Source organism: Dama dama, chromosome 6, assembly GCF_033118175.1.
Source record: "Dama dama isolate Ldn47 chromosome 6, ASM3311817v1, whole genome shotgun sequence".
NCBI classification, from domain to species: domain Eukaryota; kingdom Metazoa; phylum Chordata; class Mammalia; order Artiodactyla; family Cervidae; genus Dama; species Dama dama.
The window spans coordinates 42,949,211-42,970,718 of NC_083686.1; the positions used below are offsets into that span (position 1 = coordinate 42,949,211).

General features: G+C 42.5%; 1 protein-coding gene across 1 annotated transcript; it reads left to right on the top strand.

Moving 5' to 3' along the window:
- Positions 1-361: 361 nt before the first annotated feature.
- LOC133058856 (nitric oxide-associated protein 1) lies at positions 362-11,664 on the top strand. Its single transcript, XM_061145880.1, has 7 exons — positions 362-1,604; positions 2,664-2,828; positions 3,448-3,653; positions 6,028-6,159; positions 7,177-7,293; positions 10,016-10,136; positions 10,410-11,664. Exons 1-7 carry the CDS (start codon positions 461-463, stop codon positions 10,604-10,606), a joined length of 2,082 nt encoding a protein of 693 aa, XP_061001863.1. The 5' UTR covers positions 362-460; the 3' UTR covers positions 10,607-11,664.
- Positions 11,665-21,508: the final 9,844 nt, after the last annotated feature.

Consider the following 21,508-nt stretch of genomic DNA (forward strand, 5'->3'; position numbering starts at 1 on the left):
GTGATTTTAATGCTGTTGCACGAATAATGAATGATACCCGAAAAAAGCCAAGCGGATGTATTAATAAAAGGTTTTAATTGTGGCTGTAAGTGCGACATTCGATTTTTAATTTTCCAGTTCAAAAGACAAACACGTAGCTTCTAACAATGTGATTTCTTAACAGCAGGTGGGACAGCGCGTTAAACAAGTCTGAAAGTGGATAAACCCTCACTAACTAGCCTATTCGACCGACCTACGCTAATCTAAGTCCGCGGTATCGCTTTAAGTAGGTTTCTGGGCCACAGAGCCTTCATCGCGGGAACTCACGAGATTAGACGTGGAAGGAGGCGCTTCAGTGCGACACTGACGAATGACAGCTCTCAGGTCCTCCCGGCCTGTGTCTGCTGTTTTACGCTCATCTGGGGCCACAGTGCACGTGCGAAAAGGTGGCTCCGCCCCTTTGCCCACTGCTGCATTTCTCATGCTGCCCGCGCGCCTAGCTCGCAGGCTTCTTTGCGGCTTCTTGCGGGGACCCACTCCCACTGTAACGCGCCACGGCGTCCGGGAGACGCTCCTCCAGAGATGCGCTACCGATTCCTGCCCCCGACACCCAGCGGGCCTGGGACGTGGCCTTCCTCGTGGCGCGACGGCGACTGGGGGTAACCCAGGAGGGGCTGACCTGGAGGAGAGTTTTCTGTTCCCTGAGTACGTCCCGGATTCGGAATCGGAAGCGACCCTCCAAGACCAGCTGCGGGATTTGCAGCAGCGGCAGGAGGAGGAGGAGAGACGGATAGAGCAGCGGCGGGAGGAGAGGCGGCAGCGGAAGTTAGGCGCCGGCCGGCGGGTTCACCAAGCGGTGGGGCACCCGGACCCGACGGTGCCGCCCAGCGGCCAGAACTGTTCTGGCTGCGGTGCGGAGCTGCACTGCCAGGACCCCGGCGTGCCCGGCTACCTGCCCAGCGAGAAGTTTAACAGCGCGGTGGCGGAGGAAGGGGGCCTGGAGCGGACCGTATGCCAGCGGTGCTGGCTGCTGGTGCATCACCGGCGCGCCCTGCGCCTTCAGGTGAGCCAGGAGCAGTTCCTGGAGCTGGTGAGCGCCGCGCTGCGGCGGCCCGAGCCCGCCCTGGTGCTGTACATGGTGGACCTGCTGGATCTGCCCGACGCCCTGCTGCCCCACCTGCCCGCCCTGGTGGGCCCCAAGCAACTGATCGTGCTGGGAAACAAGGTGGACCTGCTGCCCCAGGACACTCCCAACTACCGGCAGCGGCTCCGGGAGCGACTGTGGGACGAATGTATCGGCGCCGGGCTCCTGCCGCCCCGCGGCTACCGAAGACCTCAGCATCCCAGCGGGGACCGGCCACGGGACGGGGAGGACAACGCGAATCTTCCGTCGAAGTCCAGCACGGTGCTCAGAGACGTGAGGCTCATCAGCGCCAAGACGGGTTATGGAGTTGAGGAGTTGATCTCCGCGCTCCAGCGCTCCTGGCGCTACCGCGGCGACGTCTACCTGGTTGGCGCCACCAACGCTGGCAAGTCCACTCTTTTCAATACGCTTCTGGAGTCCGATTATTGCATCGCCAAGGGCGCTGAAGCTATCGACAGGGCCACCATCTCCCCTTGGCCTGGTGAGTGTCCCCTTCGTTTTCTGAGAAGCTGGTACTCTGTCTGATCGTGATTCACTCTCCTAGTCATGTATTCTTCCTTAATGTCCATCCTGAGCTGGTGGGAGGCTTCCCTTTAAAAATTCTCTACCTACTTTGTTCACATTTCTCTTCCGTGGCAGCTTAGTGCTTGCAAAGTCAGTATATGTTTTAACTTTTCAAAAGAAATAGAAATACTCAATAGAGTATTCCTATGTTCAAGCCACTGTTCTAAGCACTGTAGGTGAACCAGAGGACAAACCAGTGTTTGCTCTCTTGAAGGTTTCCCTTGTAGTTTCAGTCCTTTGTAAGTTTCTTCAGAAAGTCCTTTTACTTTGTGGAGAAAAGCCTCCTTCCATCCCTCAGTCTTACCCTTCATATCTTGAGTTTACTCATGAGAATTCTATACAGATTTAACATATGAATAATTCACTGATGCAATATGATGTGTGGCTTTGTTGAAAATAAAAGTCAACTTTGTGGCTCCAAGAAACATCTGTAGTAATTGCAGAATGAATCCTTCTGTGACCTGTTTTTATGTAACAGTTGGCAAAATGAACTACTTCATTTGTTCCTTTGAAAGCAGTGTTTAACTTTGCTTGGTAAACTGTATTCTCTGTCCTGGACTTTGGGAGACTTATACACAGAAGTGCTTTTTATATCAGTTAGTAGTATGCAGAAGATGGAAAGAGATCAGGCCTATAGAGTTGGCATTCATATCCTAGTTGAGCCTGTGAGCCAGTCTTTGAGCCTATTGCCTTATCTGTAGAGTAAGAATAATTTTGTAGAGGGACTATCCCCTGGAGAAGGCAATGGCAACCCACTCCAGTACTCTTGCCTAGAAAACTCCATGGATGGAGGAGCCTGGTGGGTACAGTCCATGGGGTTGCCAAGAGTCAGACAGACTGAGCCACTTCACTTTCACCTTTGTCATTAAAGTTAAGAGAAATAATCACAGTACTCAAGATGGTATAGATCCTCTTCAATGTTTTATTCCATTTTCCTGTACAGTGTTTATAACAGTGTATGTATTTGGTATTTCAGGTACTACATTAAATCTTCTGAAGTTTCCTATTTGTAACCCAACTCCTTACAGAATGTTTCAAAGGCAAAAAAGGCTTAAAAGAGATGCAACTGAAGCAGAAGAAAATCTTAGTCAACAAGAACAAAATAAACTGAATCTCTTAAAAAAGCATGGTTATTTAGTAGGTAAGTGTCTTCTATAGGAAAACTAGTGTAACTCTATACTAAAATTTTTTGTTGAGCATCTTTGAAATACAGCTCTCTAGGGCTAGCCAGTTTTTTATGGGAAGAGACACTTCCTCTTTTTAGAACGTAGAGACCTTTTAAAGGCAAGGCTGTTGTTTGGAAGTCCAGAATTCATTGCACTGGGAAAATTGTGACAGTAGCTACTTGAAGAAATCCAGGAAATGAACTGTGAATAAGTGTCTACCTGGCTGTTGTTGGAAGTAGAAGTATCTGTACTAAGATACCAGCCCCCTCCTTGCAGACCGTATACGTTGTTGAACTGTAACAGCTTTAAATTGGATTGTCCCCCTTTCCTTGGTATCTCTTTCCAACCTCTATTTACGAAAAACTGATTTCCAACACTTCTCCTCCACCAGATGTGTACAGCTAGCCACACGCATTTCATCATTGCAAGAGTCTGACTCCGGCTGCATTCAGAAACAGAGCAAAAGTATCACTGTAGTCTCACTTCCCTCCAAACACCATAGTTAGTCTTAGTAACTTGTTTGAAGCAAACATAAAAATTAGGAGTCAAAAGCTTTAAACGAGTGACTGCTAACTTCAATATAACTTGTTCTAGGAAGGGTTGGAAGAACATTCTCATATTCAGAAGCACAGAAGGATAAAGCTGCCTTTGAATTTGATGCCGATTCATTTGCCTTTGACATGGGAAATGAACCTGTTATGGCCGCAGATAAATCCACCAAACGAGTAAAACTGACCCCAGAAGATGTGAAAGATGCCCACTGGTTTTATGACACCCCTGGAATTACAAAAGAAAATTGTGTATGTATTTCATGTCTTTTAGAAACATTAACTTTCAAGTGCAGGAGTATTATTTTAATCAGCAGAAGAAAAAAAGGCACCCTTTCATTTTAGACTCAGTTCTGACTCATTCACCGAACTGTCTCCTTGGTGAATCTGTATGCCATTTGGCAGGCGTCGCTGCTGACAACCTACTTCTGTCTTTGTGGTTTTTACCTTACTTAGAGAAATATTTACAGAATCCCAGATTTTAAGGTTGGAAGAAACCATAAATGTCACTGCGGTCCAGCCACCTGTTCCATACTTGAATTCCCTCTATAACATATTCACCAAGAGGTGCACCCACCTTGAACTGAAGTAAGGAGGGACTCGCCCTCAGCTAAAGCAGTGTCACCTCACGTCCCAAGGCCACCCATTTGATCTTTGACCTGCTCTTTATATTGAACTGGGCAGTCTCCCTGTACATACTTTGTACTTATTGTTCCCCAAAGGTGTATGGAATAAATGTAACGCCTCGGTCCCTTTGCCAGACATTGAAATGTTTTAAAGTATAATGGCCTCTCTTTCTTACTCTACACTTTTCTTCTCTGTCATTAATTCATCCTACAAACATGGGGACTGTGCTGACATAATCCAGATGCTTTGTCTTCATTTCCTGGAGCTATTCTGAGAATAGCTATGAACACAGGACACTTTCCAGCATGAGTTCTAATTTGTTTTTGTTCTTAAAGTGACACAAAGTACTAAATTTCTTAAGTAGGCGCCCCCTCAGATGAACCTCATTTAGAATAGGATCAACTCATTGTTGATGTCCAATCTTCACTCCCTTAGCAATTCAGAACTTCACAGAGTAAAGAAAAAGCCAAGGAGTACAAGAATTTGATAAGATTTAAATCAAAATCTGACTTTAAAAATTTGAGAAAGTAAAAAAAATGGCTAAAAAGCCTTTGCGAACTTGTTTCTTAAAGAAAAGTAACAAGGAAATTTTAAAAAATGTAGTATCTAGGGAGATTCGGAGGAAAATAATCTAAGGGGGTGTCAAGTAGTTTTCTTCAGTATTTGTGTTTGAAAAGCACATGCAGGAAAGAAATATTTTAACCCTTTTAGCAGAGACCCTAATACTTCCATTTCACAACAGGGTTCCTTGCTTCAGCTTAGGAAACTGGTTCCCATTACTACTGAACATTCCTACTGCTTCCTAGTAATGTTCTATCGCTTTAACTTGACCCACTCATCTTTAACTTTTAGACTCAGTTAGGGCAATGACATGACTGAAGCGATTTAGCAGCAGCAGCAGGTCAGGGATTCAGTTCCCTTAGTCAGGTACACCCTCTTGTCAGTTGGTCAGAAAGGCAAGAATCTGCTAACTACTAAAGCCAGCAGTGAGACCCTCAAGTTTTTAGATAGAAAAGTTCTCTCAGGCAGTTTGATTCTCTGTCAGTTTATTGATATATTTATTTAATGCCTGAACCAGTGTTTCCCAAACTAAAGCAAGGAACTCTGTTGTCAAATGGAAGTGTGAGGGTCTTTGCTAAAAGGGTTAAAGTATTTCTCTCCTGCCAGGGGCTTTAAATGTGCTTTTCAAACACAAGCATCCAAGAAAACTACTTGCCACCCCTTACATATTTTCTTTCAAGTCTCCCCAGATACTACGTTTTTTTTAATTTTCTTGTTACTTTTCTTTAAGAAACAAGTTCACAAAAAGCCATTTATTTACTTTCTCGCATTTTTTGAGTCAGATTTTTATTTTAGTCTCACCAGAATCTTGTACTTCCTGGCTTTTCTTTTCTCCTTTCTCTAGTCTACTTAGGAATCTTCATCCCCAGAAGTTACAGGATCCAATCTTTGTGTTTGTTTTTTTGTTTTTTGCTGAGAATTTGTACAAAATAAGGAAAGTGAATACTAGAGTTTAGAAAAGGTTCTTCAAGCTTTTTACTTGAGCCTAGAATGGGGTGATCACTCTCATTTAATGCATACATATCTGCCACCAGGACAAAACACAGCACATGACCTTACCATTAGTTGAGAATTGCTGCTCCCTAGAAGCCTTGACAAGAGAACCTATTTTTCTATCCTGTGATTGAATCATCAGTGTGTTCAGATCACACCAAATTTGACAGAATTCGGAGGATGCTGTTGTTTCAATACCTGTATATTGCCATTACTTAAGATTAAGTTGTGAAACAAGAGTAGAGCCAACTATAAATTGATTCCATTAGACAGACAGAAGCTATGAATTTTATGTGCAGCAAATTCTGGAATACATGCTTTGATGTATTGTGAAGCCTGGAATATATAATCATAACTTTTTATCTTACAGGTAAAGCATGATACAGCATATGTTCATTGAAAGTAATTCTCAAAAAAAAAAAAAAATCTGCGCTTTGCTTTACAGATTTTAAGTCTTCTAACAGAAAAAGAAGTAAATGTTGTATTGCCAACACATTCCATTATTCCAAGAACTTTTATGCTAAAACCAGGAATGGTTCTATTTTTGGGTGCCTTAGGCCGCATAGATTTTCTGAAGGTAAGGAAAGTCTGTACCATTGAAAAATGACTTTATTTTTGGGATTTACTTTAAGCAAGCAGATATTATCAAGACTAGCAAAATGTTGATAACTAGGTCTTGACTGTGTGGGGGTTGATATCCTTTTATGTGTGTGTTTTAAAATGTATGTAATAGAAACCTGGGATAATGAAATGGTGGGAAAAAGTAATTAGGTCTTAAAAAAAACTGTCTTCAAAAAACAGTTGAATGTCCCATACAGCTTGACATTAAAAAGATAGTTTCCCTCTCCTGTGGTATTCTTTTCTGTGGAAATCAGAGGTCATACATTTAGGGGCAGGGTTAATATGCATTCAATTAATTCCACACTCTATATCCGATGACATGTATACCTTTATACATGTATTTTTTTGGTTTGGTATTCATTTACATAGCATCATTCACAGATTGTAGAACATCTACAGAACTGCTCCCCATTTTTGCCAAAGCGAGCAGAAAAATGGAAAGTGAAAGATGGATGTGTCCAACCACGCTCAGTGCGACCTGTGGGCGCTGCCTTAGCACATGTCCTGCCTTCTGTTTGTCCATAATTTATTGAAAATTTGGCCTTACATACTTCAAACCTTACATACATTTTTAAAGATCATACAATGTTAACATTTTAAACCAAACTTTATACAGGGACAATTAAAGCAGATGGTATTTTCATGTTTTTCATAAAAACAGACATTTAGTATCCACAAAGTGTATATAAGGTATCATAGGTTTATTTACATGGGTTAAGTGCACTGCTTCTGCCATCTTTCTCCTACCTTCCTCTTTGTTTTTTTGACCACACCACATAGTATGTAGGACCATGTGGAACCAACAGTATGTTGGTTCCGCGAACAGAGACTGAACCCAGGCCACTGCAATGGAAGCACAGAGCAATAAGCACCAGACTGCCAGGGAATTCCCCAAATTTTTTAATTGTACCTTGTAATGTGCTGGTTTTCCAAGTTTTCATTGTACAGATAAGTTTTTTCTTCCTTTCTTAAGGGAAATCAGTCAGCTTGGTTTACAGTTGTGGCTTCCAACTTCCTTCCTGTTCACATTACTTCGTTGGACAAGGCGGATACTATGTATCAGAAGCACGCAGGTCATATGCTACTGAAGGTGAGCCAATATGATTTGATGGTTGAATAGTTACGTTAATACACCCTGGTAGTCCCACAGCCCTGATAAAAAGCCTTTGTGGGACAGAACCATCTTTGTTACACCATCAGCTAGCTCTCCCTGACCTTGTTCACCGTGAGGATTTTGGCTATAAAGTGAGACAGGCTCTAATAAGAAAAGGGATGTTGGATTTGACTGATCCCAGGATACTGACAGAGCTGGGTTTTCTCTGGATGACACTGTCCGGTATGGTAGCCACATGTGGCTATTTCAGTAAGTTAATTAAAATTAAATAAACTTTAAAATTTAGTTCTTGCAGTAGCCACTTTTCAACTGCCCAGTAGTCACATCATTTCAAAAAGATGTGCTGGATAATGTGAGTGAGGAGACGCTGGATTTTCTCACAACGGAGTGATGCTACCGGCATGTAATGGGTCTCGGAGGCCAGAGAGGATGCTAAGCATAATGCATGCACAGGACAGCCCCTCACAACAGGGAATTATCTGGTCCACATGTGAGTGCTGAGCTTAGCAGCCCTTGTCTGGGTGGAAAAGCTCTCCTCCCAGGTTCTTAATCACAGACACTTAGAGACTATTGTACATCTTCTCTCCTGCTTACTTGATCCTTCCTTTGACCTGTGAAGCAGTGTGTGAACATTTCTCTGATCTTTCAGAAACAAAACTCTGTCCCGCTCCTTCCTCTTCTTTGCAATCACGCCGACTGCTGCTTCTCACCTCCCATCCTCTGCAGTCCCTGCCGTGGCCTTTCTATGCCGCTGAAATCGGTCCACGTTCACCAGAGGCTGGGCCGGTTTGCGGCTCTTTCAGCAGACCTGCGCACACACCGTCGGCTGGCCTGTAGTGCATGACGGTTCAGCTCACTGGAGCTAGGCTGGGTTCACGTCCCGCTCTGCCCCCCAACTCAGTGAAGCTGTGTGACTTTGGGCAAGTCCTCTACCTCTGTCTGTTGTGGCCACACCATGCGGTTGTGGAGAAGATCCAGTGCCCGGGCACCGCTGTCCCTGCCGTGTGTTTGTCGTGATGAGGAGGGGGCTGGGACAGAGCTCCTGCAAAAACACCAGCTGCATCCAGTGCAGATGTGATTTACATTAGTGAATGCTCATACAACTATAAATAAGTCAAAACGCACACCTGCCTTTCAACCAGGATAAAACCAACCTGACTGCAGAAGCAAATGCTTCTTTCTCTCTGGACTAACTAAAAAAGCCAGAGTGAAATTAAGACTCCATTGAAATAACTGGCCTAACGTTGATGCTCCAGACACATGTAGGATTTGAGGGGAGGGCTCCACCTTCATGCATCTGTGTAGTCTTCAGGGTGGACTCACTGATACTTCTCAAAGCCACACTCAGGTTTCTCTCCCTCATCATACAGTTTCTTGAGCCGCTCTGTGCCTCCGCCTTGCCTTCTGGTTTTCATTTATCTCCCAAGTCAAAGTCAATCCTGCCTCCTAATCATCACTGAGATCAGGCTCACAGTCCAAACTGTAGCCTGCTTTCTGAGATTATGAGGTATTTCCTAGATCCCAGTTTTATTGTCTTCCTCCCACCCACACCCCACTACAGCTGTAGTTATCAACCAGGCTTGACTCTTCCCGCACGGCAACATTTGGCAAAACCTGCAGACAGTTTTGGTTTTCACAACTTAATGGACGCTGGGTAGAGGCTACTAAAAATTGTGCAATACCCAAGACAGCCTCCCCCAACAAAAAAATTGACTCAAAAGGTCAGTAGTGCTGAGGTTGACAAATCCTGCACTGTACAGGTTTTTCCAAAATATAAAGCAGGTCACAGTATTTTCATTCTTTTTTCTTTCCTGCTTATAATTCCTTGTTAGTTCCACATTACTGAGAAGTCGAAACTGAAAGCCTCATCACTAATACAGACACACACACACAACACACTCTGCACAGTTAAACTACAATTCTCTGAACTCATCATCCTTTTTCCAGTTTTTATGTCTGTATGTTACTCAGAATACCTTTCAACACTGAGTAACTTTAATCTATTTTTCAAAATTCTGCTCTTCATTAATGTTTTACTTGACCAAGCCACATTTCATTATTCCCTTCATTATCATAGTACTTAAGAGATTGCCTCTCATCACATTTCTAACCTTTTATTTACTTGCTGTTTCCACCTTCTGATCTCCTCGGGAGCAGGGACCATACGATAACATCTATGTTTGTATTCTTAGTTATAAACACAGAGAAATCCATTAAGTAAATTATTATTCACTTATTTCCAATACATGGAAACACCTGTAAACACAGAGCTGATGTTAACTATTATCCATGTACCCTTGATTTCCAATGAGGCAGGGATTAACCTGTGTGTCCAGACAGGCCTGTAAGACCTAAGGTAGTTGGAGGGATGGTGCCTTAATTGCCCAAAGTTACTGTGTTTAAACCATTATGAAGGGCTCTCAAAACAGTATAAGCTAATAAGATTCTGCTGTCTGGAGGTGACCACCAGATGGATGCCATGGGGCCCTTGTCACTGGGATCCATAGGCTTCATCCCGTCACAGAGCTCCTGGGCTTTTCATTTGATCTAGAAGTGAATGAGGATTTTTTTCAATAGTTTAATGGTTAAAAGCATTTTATTTTTGATACCTGTACAGTATTATCAGTGCCTTACTTAATATTAGTTATCAGGGGTTTCATTTGAATTTCCAAATAACTTTATCTCCTCCCAATGGAAGGTACCAATGGGTGGAGAAGAAAGAATGGCAGAATTTCCTCCTCTTGTTGCTGAAGACATCACATTAGATGGAGGACTTGGGCAATCTGAAGCAGTGGCTGACATCAAGTTCTCCTCTGCAGGTAATTTTACACCAAGCACAAGAGTTTAGCATATTTTTATACAGATTTGCCTTAACTGACATCAGCCAAATATTTTTATACATGCTAGATTACTCATAAGATGCAACCTGCTCTGAAAATGAATCTGTACATTTTCACAAGTGCATTGATGCTTTTTTAAAAAAGAGAGTGAAGCAGCAGTAGCCTCCCTTGGGTCTCCATCTGGAGCTGTGTTTGGTGTTTTCAATAGGATGGTTGCTAACACCGTCTGTTTTTTCTCGTGTGCCTGCACAGGTTGGGTAGCAGTAACACCACAGCTTAAGGACACACTGCACCTCCGAGGCTATACACCTCAAGGGACAGTTCTGACAGTCCGGCGTCCTCTCTTGCCACATATAGTTAACATCAAAGGAAAGCGCATCAGAGGAAGTGTGGCGTATCAAACCAAAAGGCCTCCGGCCCTCGTGTACAATCTGCAGAAGAAAAGATAGACACGTGAAGCTGACCTGTTCACACTGAAGATGAACTGTATAGAACATTCTGTGTGCATCACACTGCATTTTATTAAATACTGCTATAATAAAGCCCCCTCATCCTTTTTAAACTGCCAAGGACCATGCCTCTTTTTAATGAATTGAGTTTGTAAACACCTTATTTTTTTAGGAGGGTACATACACGTGTGTATCTGTGATTCAAACATACCTAAAAAAGAGTTCTGCTACATTATTTTCTCCCACTAGTATTTGTTATTGAGACCAGATGGCACTTCTCATTTAGAATCTAGTTGAAAGAGGAGCTTAGCAGTTGGCTTAAGAGAAAATGGCAGGAAGTTAATTTCTCCAAACTATGCTGGCTTAAATGAGAGAGAAGTGAGTTAGCGGCTGCACTTCATGTGGTCAGCCAAGCACCCAGCTGGGGAACACTCCATGGCGTCCGTCTCTGGGTCTAAGGCAGTTGCTCAGGTTGTCATCCTCTCACAGCAACGGGAAGAGAAGAGTAGAGAGTCAAGAGCACGCAGCTACCGCCCTGAAAGAAGGGAAGAGCTGGAAGCTGCCCACATCACAGTGTCCCGTGGTCAATATTTCCACGGCCACACCCTGCCATGAGGAAGCTGGAGGATGTAAACGGAAATGCGGAGTCAGATTTGTATTACTTAGAGGAAGCAGCAGTGAAAGAAATCTGGAAAACAAGTAGAAATTTCCCTTACGTAATCTAAAAGTGCCTGAAAATCTTAGAAAAGGATTTATATCTTTTTGGAATCTGAGGTCTATTCTGCAAGGATCAGAGCACTTCAACTATTTTATAACATTTGTCTGTAAACACTGTACATAAAACATCACACCAGTCAGAAGTCTTTACCTTCAGGCATTCCTAGTAGAGTAAGTGGCCCTACAGCTGTGGACAATGAATTGGCAAGTCAAGTCCCAGGTCCCATGATGAGATGAATGCTGTGACGTTAACTGGCCTGAAACAGATCCCTGAACTTCCTGTAGACTTAGGGTTAGCATTAACTTTCTAATAGTCCTGCACTCTCTGACAACATATACACTCGAGGCCCCCCCTCCCCCCTCACTAAGTAGATCATTATAGGATAAATGGTCAGTATTTTAAGATGCAACTTGTAGGGCTTTTTGGTAGCTCAGCGGAAAAGAATCTGCCTGCCAATGCAGGAGACACGGGTTCAATCCCTGGTCCGGGATGATCCCACGTGGTGTGGAGCAACTAAGTCTGTGAGCCACAACTGACTGAGCCTGTGCTCTAGAGACGGGGCAGCAACTACTGAAGCCCATGCACCCTAGAGCCCATGTTCCATGACAAGAGATGCCACCACAGTGAGACACCCATGCACTGCACCTAGAGTAGGCCCTGCTACCCACAACTAGAAAAAAGTCAGCTTCACCAACAAAGACCCAGCACAGCCAAAAATAAATAAAAACTAAAAAAAAAAAAAAAAAAACCGTAGGTCTCCCTTTCATTACGTTTCAAAGTGAATACGATTGGCATCTTGGGGAAAATGGTTCTCTATGTGCATCCTTCATCCCCAAATGCCACATGCCACTAGCAGCAGCCCTGCCCTATTCCTCACTGACAATGGAGAACCCCGGCATTTCCAGACCCACCCTCTAGAGGGCGGCAGCTTCCCAAGTGAAGAAAATGGTAGCTGATTTCTAGTTTATTTTGGAGAAAATGAAACTGTAAATTTTGTAACTTAAAACTGTGACCATTGTATTTGTGTACTGTTTGCAGTCTGGAGCTTAGGCCTGAATCTTTAGATTAAAAAGAAGAAAATATGGTAAACGTGCATTTACGGAAAAATATAGAACCCAAAACCTGATGCTGTATTTACCCTGAAAACCTATGTATTTTAGAAAGCCGAACATTTCTCCCTTATCTTTTCTTTAGGCTTTCAGACGTCTCAACGAGCAGAGATTCCATTTTTAAATGTTTAGAGTTTATATTCTCAGGTTTCTCTTACCTCTAAAATTCAATGGTTATGTTTTCACTGAGGCACATCTAAAAATGTTCCAAGGTACTTTGCTAGCAGTTTTAAACAGTGCAATTTACTAAGTAAGTTTCAGTTTCCCTGATTTTAATCTCTTTGGGTCTTCATTTTCTCATCTATAAAATGAGGGAATTACACTATATATTTCTCAGTCCTAACTTTATAGAATTCTCAGCAAAAACAGGCAGGGAAGCCAAGAAAGGGTGGTTACAAGACCTCAGATGAAAAAAGCCCTCTGAGCATAGACAGTAGAGACTGGTGCTAGGTTTTGCTGTTAATTTACACCACATTCTGCCAACCCAGTGCAGCCCAGATCACTGCTGGTCTATCCAACTGATCCACAGTGGATTTGCTATAAGAAAGTTCTCTTACTGTGCTGGTTTCTAAGTCGGCTTACTGATACTTCTTAATCCACCGGTCACAATACGAAGAGTACCCTTCCAGCATGACTCATTTATACCATGGCAGCATGCAGGAATCAGCAGAGTAGAAGTTAACGGCAAGGTGTCAGGACAGCCCCTCATGTCCACAGAATAGGGGTTGAAGTTCCATCTTCTCTCTTTCTCCCCTTTTAAAATAACAGCATTTTCTTCAAAGTTTCAGTGAAGTTCAATGTATTTTGTATTTCTAATCACCATCAACAGCAAGCCCTACCAATCAGTGGGGCTTTACTGTGTAGTTCCCCAGTGTCTCATTTGTCTCTGTAACTTGCAACACTTCCCCTGACAGCCGAGAAGTCGCAGCACAGACGCGATCCTGGGTGCTTGTGCTTGATCACTCACTCTCTGCAGGATGGAGATCACACTGGTTTCCTGCAGATGACTAACTTGGAGCTCCAGTGGGGCCAGACACGGCAGACCTCTCACTGCTTCAGAGCAGGCACCCCGTGCTCCAGCTGAGGCGAGCTGTTTTGCAGACGGCCTCTGCTCATTTACCCTGGCTTCCCTCCCACCTGGCTGTCTTGTGGAGCAACAATCATTTCCATTCTTTCTCAGACTGCTCCATTTTCTCTTGGCTGCTCTCCTCCTCCCCAAGGGATTGTTTTCTCTCAAAAGTCAGAGTAATGCTTAAACAATAAAAACAAAAACAAAACTTCAGGCTCCTGTGAACCCAACAGATAGCACCTCTGCCTGCTCTTAGTATCTTTGTCCTGTTGTCTGTCTCACAGATGCCCTGTAGTAGGTGGGAACGGATTGAGATTAATAATTTAACATCACGTACGAACAATGCATCACTTTCCCCATCATGTCAGAGACCACAGATATTCTCTCATTTAGTACAAGAGTTTCATGATCTGACAATTCCTAAGTCTAGAGTTATAGAGCAAATACCTGTGGCTTGGAGCTTCAGGTTCTTGTTTTTTCAGAAGCTTCCTTTTGTTTCTCACATAATTCTCAGAATTTGCCTTCTGAGTCATAGACCTAGTGGAAAGATTTCTTTGGTCTTAATATTCTCACTGGTAGGTACAATAGGTATGATGCTTAATCACAGACACTGTGAGTACCTCTGGCCAGGAGCACTGGTAGATCTGAGAAAACTGAGGCCACACACACACAGAAAGACACATTATGTTTCTTAGTGTGGGATAGAGACCACATTATCAGGTGATTTTGGACAGGTGAGACAGCCAAAGTTCCTTTCTAACTTTTCACTAAGTCCCCAGAAAATAGTTGTATGGATTCAACATATCAATGAATTAGGAGAACAAAGGGACTTTTCTGAGGGCTTGATTTTTGCCTTCTCTGAAAAATGGAAAGCTGACTTAGCATTGACACTTTTCTAGGATTTCTTCCTGTCCTGCCTAAAGGCAGTACCTCAAAACAGTTCTATTTGAGAGTATTCATTGCTGCTATGATCATGATGACATCCCAGGTGGTGCTAGTGGTAAAGAGACACAGGAGACGCAGATTCAATCCCTCTGTTGGGAAGATCCCCTGGAGGAGGGCATGGCAACCCACTCCGGTATTCTTGCCTGGAGAATCCCACGGACAGAGAAGCCTGGAGGGCTACGGTCCACTAGGTCGCAGAGTCGACAACCCCCTGCAGGAGGTATATACTACCATCTGTATTTAGAGATGGAACTGGGGCAAAAGTAACTAGCCAGGGTCACATAATTAATGAATGACAGAGATGGGATTCACAATTCAAACAAACACAAGCTTCTAGCACCTTTATACAGTGAAACTGACTTTTTCCCTTTTGATGTACAGTTCTATGGATTTTAATATATACACGCATGTGCACTAAGTCACTTCAGTTGTGTCTGAATCTCTGTGACCCTACGGACTGCAGCCCTCCAGGTTCCTCTGTCCATGGGATTCTCCAGGCAAGAAGACTGGAGTGGTTTGCCATGCCCTTCACCAGGGGATCTTCCCAACCAGGGATCAAATCAGAGTCTCTTACATCTCCAGCATTGGCAGGCACGTTCTTTACCACTAGCACCATCTAAAAAAAAAAAAAAATCAACCCACTTGAAGACCTCAAAGGTAATGACACAATTTCCTTGGAAACCCTGTGTTATAGACACTTCCTAGCTTCATTTTAATCCTCCCATGTAAAATTCCAGTCTGAGAGGAATATTCCTCCAAAATACATACATACACACACACAATTAAAAAAAAAAAGAATAATATTCTTCATAGGCAGGGTGTGTGTGTGAGATGGCCTATACCCTTACCCAAATCTATACAAGTGTTCTTCTGTAATTTCTATGCTGTCTTCCCATACCAGGTAGTTTTAAATGAAAGGTGCTTTCAGGGAACTAAGATAAACCATATTAGGGAAGAATATGAAAAATGTGTGTATGTACAATATACACATTACATGTGTGTATTTGGAAATAGCCCAAGCCTGGGAGGAGGGCAGAATCAAGTTTTCAAGAAAAATGGAGAAAACCTCTTAATAGCCGGAAGGAAGGGAGGAAAGGGCACAGGTGTGCAGGAGGAGCGGAGCAGTCCAGGGTCATCAGGTCGCAGTGGCAGCGGCAGCGAGGAGCAGAGCAGTCCAGGGTTTTCAGGTCACAGTGGCAGCGTCAGGGAGGAGGGCTGCAGAGAGGAGCAGGGAGCGCCGCACACCGGGCCATGTCTACGCCCACACACGGGTACAGGTATGACTGCATCACTTGTACAGTAGACGTTAACATGCTGGAAATCAACTATACTTCAATACATTTTCGAAAAACAAAAAAATTCAAAGTACTTTCATGGCCGGCCAAAAATCTTTACACATTGTTAGTGATCTTTGCTAAGTACCACAGACAGATCACAGCATAAAAGGATATCCTAACCCACAATTCTGATTAATAGAAAACAACATACACAGGAAATTTGGAATGCAAACATCCAAAGAATTACACCATAGGAAAGAAACTATCTTAAAAGAAAAACCAATCTAAAACCTGATCCTTTAGTGACACATGAGAACTGGTGGTCCCTATGTATTCACAAATCAAATAGCTCCAAAAACCAGACTTGGCCCTGAACTTGTTCAAATGGCCTTGTCTTTTCTACTTGTGTAGCACTCATCCTGTTTCCTGTTCCTTTTCACATTTAACTAAAAGGGGATCCTGGTTGTCCAGTTTTCCTCAGCATGTAACACTGGGCCTAAAAAGATTTATTTTTCCTGTCTTTGAGTTTAAATCATGGTTAAATATTCAACAGGAAGGAAAATTAGAAAAATGGGGACTACTGTCCCTAAAATATCAGATGAAGGATGTACTGAAGTATTACTTAAGAAAATGGCTTTTTTACTGGACAACTAAGGCTATTCTGTAAAGTTAGTTCTGAGGAATGTGTTGAAGATTTGCAACAAGGGAACTTGGCTAAGATTGTTCCAACAAAACGATGCTTAACAGTCCCATTTACCTGTTAACTCCTCCGTTAAGAGTGGCTTCAGTCACTTCTAGGTGTAATTGCTCACTTGTCAATTGGAAATGCTTCTTTTTAACTAAATTGAGGGCATAATTAGGTTTGTATCCACACCTAATGGCTGAGTAAGTAACCACCTCAAAGCTTAGTGAATTGAAAGCTGTGCTCTGATTCTTTAGTTTGGCAGTTTAATCTGGGCTCAGCTCAGGGATTCTTCCGCCCCTTGGGGACATGCATCTGCAGACCTCACTCCATGTCAGGAACTTCAGCTGGGACGGCTGTAACAGCTGGGAAACCTGGGTCTCTTCCCAGGGCTCACTCCACCTAGGCTCTCACCCTCAGGAGGCCAGTTCTGGCTTGTTCACAGGTGACGGTGTTCAGGAAGAGCAGGAGCAGAAGTTACAAGGCCTCTGCAGGCTGAAGCTCAAATCACACAGCGTCACTCTGCTGTGTTCCACTGGCCAGAGCAAGCCGCAGGGGCGGCAGGGACTCAGGCTGACGGGAATCCATTTTCATCCACCACACAGTTTCAGCAGGTTCATCACCCTGAGGCAAACGCAGTACAACATGCTGTATGTTCCGACCTATGTGAAGAGAACCCACTATAAATTTATCAAACAAGAAATTTGATGCTGAGACTTCCCTGGTGGTGCAGTGGTTAAGAATCCGCCTTGCAATGCAGGGGAAGTGGGTTCGATCCCTGGTGGGGAACTAAGATCTCACATGCCACAGGGCAACTGAACCTGTGCACCACAGTGAAGATCCTGTGTGCCGCAACTCTGACCAGATGCAGCCAGATAAATGAATGAACGTGAAAGAAAACTGATGCTGACTTAAATTTACCTCAGGAGTCAGATACGTAGAACAGCCGTGTGACTGAGAACAGGAGGGAACACAGGTTGTGCGATTTTGATCTCATCATAAGTCTTTTAGGAAGTTTTTAAGGAAAAGTGTGCACTATTACTTCTATAAATTTAAAATGCAAAAAATCCACTCAGATGCAAATGTAGGTTATCTCCTCTCCCTTACTGTATCAACGCTGAATGCTACATGAACATGTTACCCATCGTTCTGTTATTTTAAGCCACAGTAAATCAAACATCCCAAATATATACATCTTCAGTTAAAAAAAAAAAATGAAGAGGACAGACTTGATCACTATAGCAAGTCTGAAAGTTCTATTTTTAGGACACAAACATAATCATAACTTGTAAGGTTATAAGATATTATGGGTTCCTTGAACCACTCACTTCACGCGCCCATCCACTCTCAAAGAGTTAATAATTGCCATTAACAGTAATTAATTCTGCAGAAGAAACAAATGAGACTAAGAGGATTAGTAGGAAGACAGCTAGTCAAGACAGATTTTAACTTGTTATGAGTTTGCTGTTGTACCTGCATTGTGATCTTTAAAAAGTAATTAGAGCACAAAGAAAAAGAAATCAAAGGTGCAGTATTTCAAAATCAACATAAAGAATTAGGATACTGGTCTCTAAATTGCCCCTTCTGCTGGTAGAATCCTGTACTGGTAAGTTTCCACAATTTAATCCTTAAGACACTTTTTCAAGCTTTCATAAATTTTATAGTACTGTTATAAGCAAGGAGAAATGTGATATATGAGTTTTAATTGTTCAGGGTAATAGTCTCACTCTTAAGAATCTCATTTAAAGCCTGAAAGAGTATCCCCCTCTGCCTTCCACTGTATGAATGGGGGTAAAGTGCCAGTTACCACAGGAAACAAGACCCTGGGTCTGTAGGTAAAAGGGAAAGGAAGCTCTTCTTGATAAAGAGTATCAGTTACCATAAAAGATATAACTGACTCAAGCAAGAAGAGAAAATCACTGAGTTTGTTCAAGGATTAAGATAGTTTCACTATATCATCCCAAGGAATATTAATTATAAAGGGAAATAAATAATAACGTCAGTGGAGAAATCTGGTAGACAACACGTTAACCAAACAATAAAAGTTAACACAACCAATAACAGGATCATGTGCCTTCTGATGTGACGTACTGATGTAATGTACCAGTACTGACTATTCCTGCCAAGACACATAACCTGAACTGAAGCATGAGAAAGTAATTATGATACTATAATTCAAATTAAGAAACATTCTTTAAACAGTTTCAAATTCTTCATGTTGTGAAGCACAAATGCTAAGGAGTTGTTCCAAACTAAAAGAAATGAAGATAGGTGACAGCCGGACACAACGAGGAGGCAGGAGCAGGGAGATATGTAAAGTTATTAAGGTTATCTGGCACAATCTGAATTTAAGACTATACAGACTATACCAATCTTTAAAGTCCTGAATTTAATTATTACAGGATGATTGTATAAGACAGTGCTCTTATCCTTAGGAGATACAAACATTCAGAGATGAAGAGGTATGCTTTCAACTTAATTTCTGGGCTTCCACCACATAATATACATAATATGCAGAAAACAAACGTTGAGTGGTAGATCCCAAATAAGGGATACATAAGATTTCAGGGTACCATTCCCACAATTTCTCTGTAAGCTTAAGCATTTCTCAGTTTCTTAACAAAGTCACTTTCTCAAGACATGCTATTTCCTGCTACCTGAGTGAACTCTCCTTGCCTCGTGAATGCATTCAGACAATACTCAGTCTATGAAACAGTATTTATGTATCATCAGAATTTTAAAATTACAGTAAAATGACCACTGTATATGAATTGGTTGCAATCAAGGAGAAACACACCCACAGAAAAATATCACACACACACACCTGTAGCCCTGAGTAATCAACAACTATTTGCCTTTCCAAGGGCCAGGTATTGTTTTAGGTACTTGGGTTAAGCAGTGAGAACAAAATCATTCTGACTCTAGTAGCAATTATATTATTTGACACAAAAGCCTTCATACTATTTTAACATTAAAAGCTACTATTAAAGACATGCAAGAGAGGCAGGTGGATTATACACCTTAATTATGCCAAATAGAGGAAGCACTTTTATATATTTAAGAATACTTAAGTTGCTTTTTTATTAGTGGAAAATGTCTTAATACTAAAATTACATGTCAAGCACTAGGCTAAGTGCTCAATAAACAAATAAAACATTTGTTGTTGTTATCCAGTCGCTCAGTAATGTTCAACTCTGCAACCCCATTGCAGCATGCCAGGCTTCCCTGTCCATCACCAACTCCCGGAGCTTCCTCAAACTCATGTCCATTGAGTCGGTGATGCCATCCAACCATCTCATCCTCTGTCATCCCCTTCTCCTCCTGCCTTCAATCTTTCAAAGCATCAAGGTCTTTTCTAATGAGTCAGTTCTTCACATCAGGTGGCCAAAGTACTGGAGTTTCAGCTTCACCATCAGTTCTTCCAATGAATATTCGGGATTAATTTCCTTTAGAATTGACTGGTTTGATCTCCCTGCAGTCCAAGGGACTATCAAGAGTCTTCAACATCACAGTTCAAAAGCATCAAGTCTTCAGCACTCAGCCTTCTTTATGGTCCAACTCTCACATCCATACATGACCACTGGAAAAACCATAGCTTTGACTATATGGACTTTTGTCAGCAAAGTAATGTTTCTGCTTTTTTAATATGCTATCTAGGTTTGTCATAGCTTTTCTTCCAAGGAGCAAGCGTCATTTAATTTCATGGCTGCTGTCACCATCTGCAGTGATTTTGGAGCCCAGGAAAATAAAGTCTGTCATGTTTCCATTGTTTCCCCATCTATTTGCCATGAAGTGATGGGACCAGATGCCATGGTAGTTTTTTGAATGCTGAGTTTTAAGCCAGCTTTTTCACTCTCTTTCACCTTCATCAAGAGGCTCTTTGGTTCCTCCTCACTTGCTGCCATTAGGGTGGTGTCATCTGCATATCTGAGGTTGTTGGTATCTCTCCTGGCAATCTTGATTCCAGCTTGTGCTTCACCCAGCCCAGCACTTTGCATATTAAATTAAATAAGCAGGGTGACAATATACAGCCTTCACATACTCCTTTCCCAATTTGGAACCCATCTATTGTTCCATGTCCAGTTCTAACTGTTGCTTCTTGACCTACATACAGGTTTCACAGGACACAGGTAGTCTCTTAAAGAATTTTCCACTGTTTGTGGTGATCCAGAGTCAAAGGCTTTAGCATAATCAATGAAGCAGATGTTTTTCTATGATCCAATGGATGTTGGCAATTTCATCTCTGGTTCCTCTGACTTTTCTAAATCCAGCTTAAACATCTGGGAGTTCTCGGTTCACATACTGTTGAAGCCTAGCTTGGAGAATTCTGAGCATTATTTTGCTTGCCTGTGAAATGAGTGCAATTGTGTGATAGTTTGAACATTCTCTGGCAGTGCCCTTCTTTGGGACTGGAATGAAAACTGACCTTTTCCAGTCCTGTGGCCACTGCTGAGTTTTCCAAACTTTCGGGCATACTGAGTGCAGCACTTTCACAGCCTCATCTTTCAGGATTTGAAATAGTTCAGCTGGAATTTAACACTCAGGAATTCTCTGGCGGTCCAGTGATTAGGACTCAGCCCTTCCAGCGCTATGGCCCAGGTTCAGTCCCTGACTGGGGAACTAAGATTCCCCCAAGCTTGGTGTGGCACAGTCAAAAAAATATTTTAAAAACCCAACAAAAGCAGTTAACACTCAAGAGTCACCCTATGAATACTAGTACCATATGACCTCATTTTCAGGATGAAGAAACAGATTTAACAAAGTTAAAAATGATTTGCAAAATTATAGTTGTAAGAAAGAGAGGCCCACAGTGAACCCAACTCTAACTGCAAGGGCCACAGAGCACTTGATACAGCAAACATCAATAATAATCCTTTAAATAAGCAATTTTGTTTACACTGAAACTTCCCCTGATTACCAAAGATCAGTACATTGTTCTTAGCCTCTTCACCAACCTACCTTCATGGAGCTGAGGATGAGTACCCTTGGAGGGGGCCCACTACTGGACCGTTAACTGCCCCTGGGTAGAATACAAGGATGGCCAAAGATTAAGTGAAAAACGGACACTTGTAAAAAGCATAACAGGGTGAGCCTCTGAGAAA

Excerpts from the sequence above, each read along its gene's own strand:
- LOC133058856 (XM_061145880.1), top strand. The coding sequence starts at position 461 with ATGCTGCCCGCGCGCCTAGCTCGCAGGCTTCTTTGCGGCTTCTTGCGG. Across the intron at positions 1,605-2,663 it reads CACCATCTCCCCTTGGCCTG|GTACTACATTAAATCTTCTG; the intron begins GTGAGTGTCCCC and ends TTGGTATTTCAG. Across the intron at positions 7,294-10,015 it reads CAGGTCATATGCTACTGAAG|GTACCAATGGGTGGAGAAGA; the intron begins GTGAGCCAATAT and ends TCCCAATGGAAG.